This window comes from Caloenas nicobarica, chromosome 4, assembly GCF_036013445.1.
Source record: "Caloenas nicobarica isolate bCalNic1 chromosome 4, bCalNic1.hap1, whole genome shotgun sequence".
Classification (NCBI taxonomy): Eukaryota; Metazoa; Chordata; class Aves; order Columbiformes; family Columbidae; genus Caloenas; species Caloenas nicobarica.
Window position 1 is genome coordinate 51,774,387 of NC_088248.1, and position 10,537 is coordinate 51,784,923.

The 10,537-nt window shown below is 46.7% G+C and overlaps 1 protein-coding gene across 2 annotated transcripts in view; it reads right to left on the reverse strand.

The window, feature by feature from the left end:
• Positions 1–6,767, reverse strand: part of SLAIN2 (SLAIN motif family member 2) — a 38,648-nt gene extending 31,881 nt beyond the window's left edge. Inside the window, exon 1 of one of the 2 annotated variants that reach the window (XM_065634542.1) lies at positions 6,212–6,767. In XM_065634542.1, the coding sequence (XP_065490614.1) occupies positions 6,212–6,570 (359 nt within the window). In that variant the 5' untranslated portion in view covers positions 6,571–6,767. The remainder of the gene's footprint in view (positions 1–6,211) is intronic. The other variant, XM_065634541.1, reaches the window with a different exon arrangement.
• Between the last annotated feature and the right edge of the window lie 3,770 nt (positions 6,768–10,537).

Consider the following 10,537-nt stretch of genomic DNA (forward strand, 5'->3'; position numbering starts at 1 on the left):
CTTCACAGAATCACAGAATCTTAGGGATTGGAAGGGACCTCAAAAGATCATCTAGTCCAATCCCCCTCCCAGAGCAGGAACACCTACATGAGGCTAAACAGGAAGGTGTTCAGGTGGGTTTTGAATGTCTCCAGAGAAGGAGACTCCACAACCTCCCTGGGCAGCCTGTTCCAGTGCTCTGTTACCCTCACTGAGAAGAAGCCTCTTCTCAAATTTAAGTGGAACCTCTTGTGTTCCAGTTTGAACCCATTACCCCTTGTCTTATCATTGGTTGTCACCAAGAAGAGCCTGGCTCCATCCTCATGACACTCACCCTTTACATATCTATAAACATTAATGAGGTCACCCCTCAGTCTCCTCCAAACTAAACAGACCCAGATCCCTCAGCCTTTCCTCATAAGGGAGATGCTCCACTCCCTTCATCATCTTTGTGGCCCTGCGCTGGACTCTCTCCGGCAGTTCCCTGTCCTTCTTGAACTGAGGGGCCCAGAACTGGGCACAATAATCCAGATGCAGTCTCACCAGGGCAGAGTAGAAGGGAAGGAGAACCTCTCCACCCCCCTTCTAATACACCCCAGGATGCCATTGGCCTTCTTGGCCACAAGGGCACAGTGCTGGCTCATGCTCATCCTGCTGTCCACCAGGACCCCCAGGTCCCTTTCCCCTACACTACTCTCCAACAGGTCATTCCCCAACCTATACTGGAGCCTGGGGTCGTTCCTGCCCAGATGCAAGACTCTACACTTGCCCTTGTTATATTTCATTAAATTTTTCCCTGCCCAACTCTCCAGCCTGTCCAGGTCTCACTGGATGGCAGCACAGCCCTCAGGCGTGTCAGCCGCTCCTCCCAGCTTCATCTCATCAGCAAACTTGCTGATAGTACACTCAATTCCCTCATCCGAGTCATTAATGAATATACTGAATAATACTGGTCCCAGTACTGACCCTTGAGGCACTCCACTAGATACAGGCATCCAACTAGACTCTGCCTCATTGACCACAACTCTCTGGCTTCTTTCCTTCAGCCATTTAACAGTCCACCTCACTATCCGATCATCCAGACCACACTTCCTCAGTTAAGTAGCAAGGATGCTGTGGGAGACTGCGTCAAATGCTTTACTGAAGTCAAGGTAGACCACATCCACTGCTCTGCCATCATCTATTCACCTTGTTGTGTCTTCATAAAAGGCTATGAGGTTGGTCAAGCACAACTTCCCCTTGGTGAAGCCACATTGACTGCCCCAATGACCCTCTTATCCTTGATATGCCTTAAGATGGCACCAAGGGTAAGTTGTTCCATCACTATATCGCAGGGATGGAGGTGAGGCTGACCAGTCTATAGTTACCCGGATCCTCCTTCTTGCCCTTTTTGAAGACTGGAGTGACATTTGCTTTCCTCCAGTCCTCAGGCACCTCTCCCATTTCCCAAGACACAAGAAGTTAGAAATAGAAAGAAGTTCTTCTTACAGTCCTCAAACATGTGTTTCACAACACAGATATCCCAAAGACATTAGTCAAATGGAATATTATATGATGTTATACCAGTTGTTTCATTTGACAAACTGGTAACTTCTCTAATCCTTAGTTCTCTCACATGCTTCTTTTCTTCCTAGTTTGAGAAGCCATTATCTGAATTTGGTTAAAAAAAAATCCACATCTTTAAATCAGACTGACATTTAATCTGCCACAAAATGAAAAGCATCAGTTGCTCTTTTACTTATGTCACAGGGCAGGAATTGATCAGAACCTGTCCAGTTTCCAAGAGGCCTAAACCACATCAATGCAGTGCCACTTTAGCAGCTGAAGAGGAAATGCTGTGGTGTCATTGCAGCAATGGGAGTTCATTCAGGTGCAGCTCTATCCTAAAACACTCACCCTACACTTTACTAGCTCACGATGGCAAACTTTAGGGTTCCAAAACATAGTGCTCAAAGGACATTAAGCAATATGAGTTGAAAGACAATAATTACAGATGACAATCATGTTTTCATCCTCTGTATCTCAAAACAGCCACTTAGCCATCTAACTGGAATGGATGACTAGAACAGAAACGTAGCCTATTAAAAATGGGTGCCAATTTAATAGAAATAGCTGGTGAATGAGAACATGTATAATAATAAAAGTTCTTGCTTTCCATCTTAACTAAACAGGATATCAAGCTAATATGAGGTCTTTAAAAACACTAAAAATATTACTTATGAACTTTGAAGCCACCAGAAATTTCACTTTAAACACATAGTAACTGCCTCTTGTTTGTAAACAAAGTCAGTCAGCTGTTAGCTATTTCAGCCCTACCAAGGAGACTGTAGATTGCAGCGCCATGAGAACACCGATAAGCACTAGGCTACCTTTTGTAGCACTATTGTTTAGAGGACGCAACTGCTCTGAAGTTTGCTGAGCAATTAGACGTACAAAACAGATACATATAAGCTCTATACTGCTTTATGCACATGCTGCTTATACATTCTGAAGAAAAAGCACTGTATGTTTTCCTCTATTTAAATGAGAGCTCCTCAGAAAGTTTACTTAAGTGACTGTGTAACAAGTTACCACAAAGCAACTTACAGTGGATTCACAGCACGTTAATTAATCTACAGTAATTGCCCACATGTGCACTTACCCCACAATAAACTCAGGACAGCTCACTTTTAAAAAGAAATACAGCAAGCCACCTTGCGTACTGTTACCAAGTTGTCTTCCACACCCAACCTTACCCAGCAAGTCAGGCAAGGAGCTGCGTACATTGTCCTGCCTCTCTGAAGATGTCTCCACTCTTGTCCCCCTTCCTGCCCTTTTCTCTTTTTAATTAACTAATTTTAAAAGACCTGCTCAGATTGAGATTTGAAAAAAATTAAATTCGATCCAATCTGCGTCCGAGCACATCTAAATAGGAACACCCACAGAACGGATTAGCAAAGTCACTGGCAACTCCTTGAGGAAGTAATTAGCAGGCCTAAAGCAAAGGCTCCATGGGACTAGGTACAGCTCAGCACTGTGTGCGTGCGCACATGTGCCTATTGGCAACCTTCACTACTGTTAGGAAGAAAGTTTCAGCATATTAAACACGGTTCAGAAGCATATGGCCAAGAAACTCAATATAAATTCACTGAAATATTTTTAGTAATCTGTCTGAAGATTGTCTCGTGCTAAACTGTTTAAAACTTAAAACAGAACTGGAATTAACTAACCACGGTGAAGAGAAAAAAAAAAAAGGCAAAAATACAAACAGTCCCAAAGTTTACTAATACTGTAATGCCGGTTTAATAGCTAATGCTGCCACTAACGCAGCAGTATCAAAGTTCTTTTCACTTGTTAGTAATTAAGCTAGTTCTACCATTTCATTTTTCACTTTACACTTCAGTCCTGTGTAGACTTATCTAAAAGCATTTGAAGAAATTAAAACCTAAAGATGAGTTGATCAACTCCAAAGTGTAGATTTAAAAAATAACATGTCACATTCAATTCAGTATCAATTTCAGTCATAGTATCAACTGTTCCATCTTAAATTTGCAGTCAAATTTCACAGGCACTAAACCTATGTGAGCATTAAATGAAAAACAATGTAATTTTAGCAGAGAAGAAAACTACTTCTTCTGCCATTACAAGACTGCAGACAATTTCGTAATGAGGTATATGAATATATGGTCTGAAAAAATGCCTGTGTTACAGAACACAGAGGGAAGAACACAAATAACCAGCACCCTTCAGCATCTGTTTTCTCCCATAGCAAGGTCCTTCTGAAATCAAAAGTCAAGACAAAGTTTAGATTCTCCATGTAGACAATCAGAACAGGCAAGATGAGTCAATTTTTTATGCACGAACTGTGATTTTAGTTTGTTTCCACATGAGGTTTCCTCAGCTGGTAAGTGGTCTTTGATTTCTACAGTGGTATAATCCCATAGTTTAAACAGGATTTTGGGTTCAGCAGCAGTGATCCAAATCCATTTGAACCTGAAAGAGTTCATATGAGGTTTAAATTTTATCAAATACATTCACACTTCCAGTTGATTCAATTAGTTTTTGAGTGACCTTCCATAACCAAGGCCTTACGAGTGGGATGTTCATGAAACAGTTTAAGAGAAATAAACTTACATCATCCCTCATATTTTCACAGACTTGTTTCTTTTTGATTGCTCCACTAGCCCTCTGAAATTTCCAGCTTCATTTAGAGCAATAACCTCCATTCATCAAATGCACAAAGTCATCCTACCTTCATAAGAAAAAAATGATTTGAGAGTATTTAGTGCCTCTACAGTTAAATTAAATGGTGTCCAGAAATTCTAGGAGTTAGATTTCAATTTTTATAGAGCAATTTGAGGGGGGGGGGGGGGACAAACCAATCTAGCCAAACCACATTTATCACTAAGTGTATATTATACTACAGCATGATTTTTTTAAAATTACATAGCCATGTTTCTTGAGATGTACAAGAGTAAGCAAATTTTAACAACTGCTCTTTTCCACGTGTATGCTTTTGTGTCTCAGTCATTGTCCCAAGACTGAGAATTAGCATTATAGCTGCTAAAGTATTAGAAAAAGAATGAAGACACGTAATAGACTGCATTTAAGTTTTGCTGTCTTTTGAGGACTAGAACTCACGTAGAAACATGACTGAAGCCACAATAACAGGCAGTGCAAGTAATGTGCCAAACACCTGACACCAGCAGGAACAGTGCTCAGTGAACTATGCCGCCTGCCCATGAGTGTCCAGAATTGCATAAACAAAACCACACAGCATTTATGCTGTCACTGTCACGATATACTCTGTTCTGACATTAATTTTCACTGAAGAGATGCATTATGTTGCCCATGATTCAGGATTAATATATAAAATGATAAAATCTACTGTCACTAGAATTCATAACATTTACAAATCTAGCCATCCAACTCCAAACTTACTGCGCAAATTTAGTATATTCTATTTCCCTCACATGCTATAAACCAGTAGATTATAAGGCATAAACTGAGAAGAGTAGCTGCCTTGCAGAGACTCATCATCTGGAAGATGATGCCTCATGTTACTTTAGTAAGCTCATGTTGGATGAGAATAAACTTATGCTCTCATACTTCTCCAGTGGATCAGGCTGGATGTCAGGCAGATGACTTCTCTAAGGAAGCGCACACGTTGTCTCCTCCCTGAGCAACTAAAACATTCCTCATGCATGGAATCATTCCAGCATTTTAAAAGGTATTTCTAACTTTGAAAGACGTTTTCGTTTGTTTCTTTTTTAAAACTGTCTGCATGTTTGCTCCAGAAAGAGGCCTTTGTAGATGACACTACAACCAGTTCTGACCCAAGTCAGACTGCTTTTGTTACACTTTTCCTCCCTGTACACGCTTCCCTTGCATTCCTCTGTTGACGCTATGCTCCTCCCTACTATTTCTCCTGCAGCTCTAATGCTGCTCCTCAACTAGTGTCATAGCAAACTTCAAAAAGACAGCTGGAGAACAGCATGACATTAAGAGACAGCAAACCTCCTTAATTCTCAGTAGAAGCTCATCCAAGTATAATAAAGACAAGCTGAACAGCCACCTGCAGGTGCTTCTGCTGGAGCAGCAGGGTAAGCAGTCCATTTAAAAAGAGAGGAACCACCCAAGGTAAACCACAGTCCTACATAGTTAGCAATAAATGAAAACACCTGAGGACAACACGTTTATGAAACAGAGTATGCTGCATTTGCTGCCTTCACAGCTAAAAGAAATCAAGGCTTAAAACATGTTTGATGCACGTTTGAAGAAGTGTAACAGTACCTGTGGGCTAATTCTGCACTACCCCAGAAATGTGCCACAAGTTTCTCAACACCTCCACAACCTTCTGAAATTGTGAAAACACTGACAACTGATTTTGCGGCAGAACTGGAGCCTGCTCCGGTCTCCAAGTGACCCGGTGCAATACTCTCACCGCAGCCGAACAAAAGCACAGGGCTGCAGGCCTCCGGGGAGCCGCGAGGTGAGGTGCAGAAACCAAAACACCCTTCCCCTGCGGGCTCCAGTACATCTTGGAGAGCTAATTCCTCCATCCAGCCCCAAAGGGCGAGGCTGCCTCCCTACACAAAGCCCCGGCACCACCTCCGAGACCAGGCCCACCTCTGGAAACGGCCCCTTCGCCCCGGGCACGGCGGGTAAGGGCAGGACGCTGCCTTCCCTGCCTCCCGGCGGCGCCGGACGCCGGGCGACCCCTTCCCCCTGCCCACCCCGGCCGCCTCCTCACCAGCCGGTCTCGTCCTCCTCGCAGCCGGCCAACCGCTCCAGCTCCTCCGGCCTGAGCAGCGCCGCGTCGTCCAGGAGGCCGCTGCCTTCCTCGCCGGCCGCGCCGCCGCCGGGCTCCTCGGGGGGGGGCGGGCGCCGAGCGGCGGCCCGGGGGGTGAGGCAGCGGCTGTCGGGCGGGGAGGCGGCGGGGGGCGACGGGGAGGGCCCGCCGCCCAGGAAGCGCTTGGGGCTGGCGGGGGCGGCGGGCAGGGCGCCGTGGCGGCTGCGGAGCTGCTCGTTCTGCTTCTCCAGCTTCTTCACCAGCTCCTGCAGCTTCCGCACCTCCGCGTCCGCGTTCACGCCCGAGCCGACGTCCTCCATGGCGCCCGCCGGCAGAGGGGCGGCTGCGCGGGGAAGGGCGGCCGCGCCGCCCCGTCTACATGGCCGGGCGGCCCGTGGCGGGGGCGGGCTGTGGCGGGGCGGGCCGCGGGCGCTGCTGCCACCGCCCCCTCAGCGGCGGCGGGCGGTGGGGAGGGCGGGGAACGCGCGTCCGGCCGCCGCCGCCGCCATCTTACCGGCTCGGCCTATCGCGCTGACGTCATGTGCGTTCCCCGGAGGCGTCACCGCTCGCTCGTCCCTCTGTTGGGCGGTGACGTCGCTGGGTGGGGCGCCCCGCGGGCGGCGGGCAGGCCCGGGGCGCTCTGGCCGGGCTGTGCGCGGCCCTGGCGGGGCGGGCTTTGGGCTCCGCCTCGCCGCGGGCTGGCGTCGCTGCCTGGCTCCTGCGGCAGCCGCGGGCCTGAGGGGACAGCCCGGCGTGGCCTGGCCGCCCGTCCCGGCTCTCGGGGGCCGCGGGTCCCACCCGAGAGTTGCACGGGAAGCACCGGGATGCCTTCCCTAAATCCTCTAAGGGACGCGAGGTGTGGCCCTGGTCCGCGGCCCTGGCGCTGTGCTCGGGCCCTCTGTGTGTGACAGGCACGTGAACCATTCCCCGAATATCATTCGAGCCTTTCGTGTGGTATAAATATATATATTCGTATGAAAAATGGCATGGAATTGCCATCTGCAGCATGACTCTTACACCTTTAGGTTTAAGGAATTAGCGGGGCTTGGGGGTTTTCATCTGCTGGCATCGCGGGGATGCTCTGCCTCCCGTTCCCCCTACCACTGTGATACAGTGCCCTCAGTGCCGTCCCGTCACTGTTTTTCCTCTTCCCGAGCTCCAGCTGCTCCACAGCTTCATTTGGAGCCCACACTTGCCGGGGGGAGGAAGAGCAGCAGCAAGGGGGCCGGAGGAGGATGGGAGTCTGTGCGGGGAGGCCCTGCGGATGAGGAGCACGTCCCAGGCTCAGGGAGGGACGAAGGGAAACGAGACTGGGGTGCTTAGGCCTGTGGGGTGTGCGGAGGGGATGCGGAGCCTGCGGGCAGTAAATGCCACATGGTTGTGTTTGGGTTGTGTTAGGTACGGTGCATGGACCGCTGGGGCGTTGCGTCTACAGCACCCTTATGTATGGGGACAAGGACGAGGTCACCTTGCCTTATGCAATACTCTCCCCTTATACGTTCACAGGTTACATTATCTCTTTACGTACAGCATTGCTGGGGAGTTTATGCTGGGGTGGCTATCCACTGTTACTCTTAGGTCCTCGCCAGAATGCAGGCCTTTGATCCATAAATACAATTTATGTCATTGTTTTGTCCAAACCAATATCACCTTAAGCATTTAACCATATTAAAATACTTCTGGGATGGTATACTTTAATAAAGCAATTTAAACTACTCTTATGGTACTGTCTTCATTATCTGCTAGCAAAACAAACTTGTTATCAGCAGCAAACCTCACCACAGATTTTATATAATTGTCACACATATAAAACTATAATATTAAAGAGTTTTGGCCCATGAGCTGAAACCATTGAGACTCTGCTCATCGATACCACGTTAACAACCATCAACGGCAACCATTGGAGAATGGTCTGTAAACCAGTGCGTAAGTCCAGCTCATTCTCTCTTAAGTGTGTATCATTTGGTACCAAGTCCAGTTCCTTAAGGGAATCCAAATATATTCTGTGAGCACAGTTCCTTTATTAACAGAATTTAGAGTCCTCCAAAAGGCAAGCAAAACAATAAAAAGGTTTTTGACAATAAGGATCTTCTGTGACATTGACACTTTCAGTGACACTGCTAACAACTCCGTGGTTGGTGGGTGTAATAGCAGTCTTAACCTATGCAGGGAGGTTTATTCCAACAGAACATTTATAGCAGGACCACACGGTATATCTTCCTTATTCTTCTTTAACTATCCTCAGTCCAATGTAGGTGACACAATAAACCTTCAGTCACTTGCATTATTTATGCTTTTATTATAGCAATAGAAGGAGTCTGGTCCTTTCTATCCCACAGCTACTGGGGTCAGGGTGGGGCTGGTGGCTGTGGCTGGGAGTGGGACAGAGTGTGAAGTGGGGCTGTGACAAAGGGCTCTGCCAGGGAATGCAGGCAGTCAGTGCGCAGAAGGACCAGGACCAGAAACAGCCACAGGCTCCTGGGAGCTGCTAAGTCAAACCACAGTTGTTTGTGGTGCTTATGTCATGTTTAGGGGCCTCTTCTGTGATGTAACAGGGCAGCTCTGAGAGCCCCTGAGTAGTCTGTGTTTTGCCTGCGTCCTGCCTCTCCTTCCTCTTTCTCCTCCCTTCCTCTTTCCCCAGCCCCTTCTATGGTCTGTCAGTCCCCCAGATTCCCTACTCCAACTTTCTGTCCCCTGCTGACACCATTACTTTGCTTCCAGCAGCTCTCACAATTACCTCTCCCTGTAAGAGACTCTCCCTGTAGGTGTGTGGATGGGGAGGGAGGAAAGTGAGAAAAAAGTTTGAGAACTGCTAAATCATCTGCTATTTTTACAAAGAGTAAAGGCAATTGAGACGAACAAAGGGAGTCACTGGTTAATAGTCACCATCATCTGTGCTTGAATAGCAAGGACCACCATCCTGCTTTCTCATTCACTCTGTGCTGTGAGTGCCCTTCTCATGTTTTGGGAACAGAGGAGCAGCAAGGTGTGGACCAGAAGCCTCCCATTAAATATCATTTCAATAATGGGTTTCCATGAGCTTCTTAGTCATTAGATTCCAAGCTGGCACTTGCCAAATGTGAAAGACCACACCCAAGCAGAGTTCCCTGGGTGATTATACATAGTGACGCCACAAAAATGAAATCTTTCCGCTGTGTCACAAGAGCAAGAAAAATTCCTCTGCATGTGAAATTAGACCTGTTGCAGATTTTTTTCTGAGCAGCTGCAGTTTGTGCCCATGGTGTCTTTTTCACGCACATGGAGAGGGCAGGGAAAAGCAGCATTTCTGCAGCGGTATTTTCCAGATCTCAGTACCTGCATGGATGCTTCTCTTCTCTGCCTCGGGGTGGGTTCTTCACACAGGTGATGACAGTAAATGAGGAGCACTCCCTCCAAAGGAAAAGCAGCTTGAACAAGGCTCCCATATCACTCAGATAATCCAGCACACATCCCTCTGACAAGTGGTTCCTGAGAAAAAGGCCACCAGAAGCCTTGTTTTGCTGGCCTTTGAGCTCTCTAGCATGGACAACCCCATGGCTAGTTTCTCAGTGCTGTAATATGCTGCATTGTTGTCACATCTGGCAAAACTCTTAGAATCTGACTTTGAAACTTTATTTCAGTTGTCACCTAGGAGAACACAAAAGATCCCTTGGGGAAGAATACATGTAGATGAGCAGATGCATGGTGGGAAGTTAACATTTGTAGCAAATATTTGACTTCACGCCTGGAAAACTAGACTGTTTTATAAGCAGCTTTGTTTAGTCTCCTGCAGTAGGTTGTTGCCCACCAGACTCCTCAAAGATGTTCAGCAGGCCCACACACATTGGTGTTAGGCAGCGTTTATCTAAACCTTTGACAAAATAGAAAGTATCATTTGTCATTACAATGTATAGTATGTGCAAACATTGCATATACAACAGAATAAGTATACCCCTTTCATAATATGTCCCTGTCAGAACTAATTTCAAAATGTTAGCTGCTTCTACTGAAAGAAGCAACATTGTAACTTCAATTATTTAGAAAAGATATCTGAGTATATCTGAACATCACCAGTAGTGAGACAACACATTTAGCCCTTTGCATTAGACTTAGGTTATTTGGAAACTCAAAAGTAGAGTCAGTGTCTCTGCATACATCTTCAGTAACTGTCCTCTAGAAACTGTGAACAACAGTGAGCTTTGGAAAGGCATCTGTGCATAAATAAAATTCTTAATAAATAATTTCATAAAGGTATTTACTACTGACACTACCATGGGCGAGACAGAAACCCACATTCAGTACACTGGT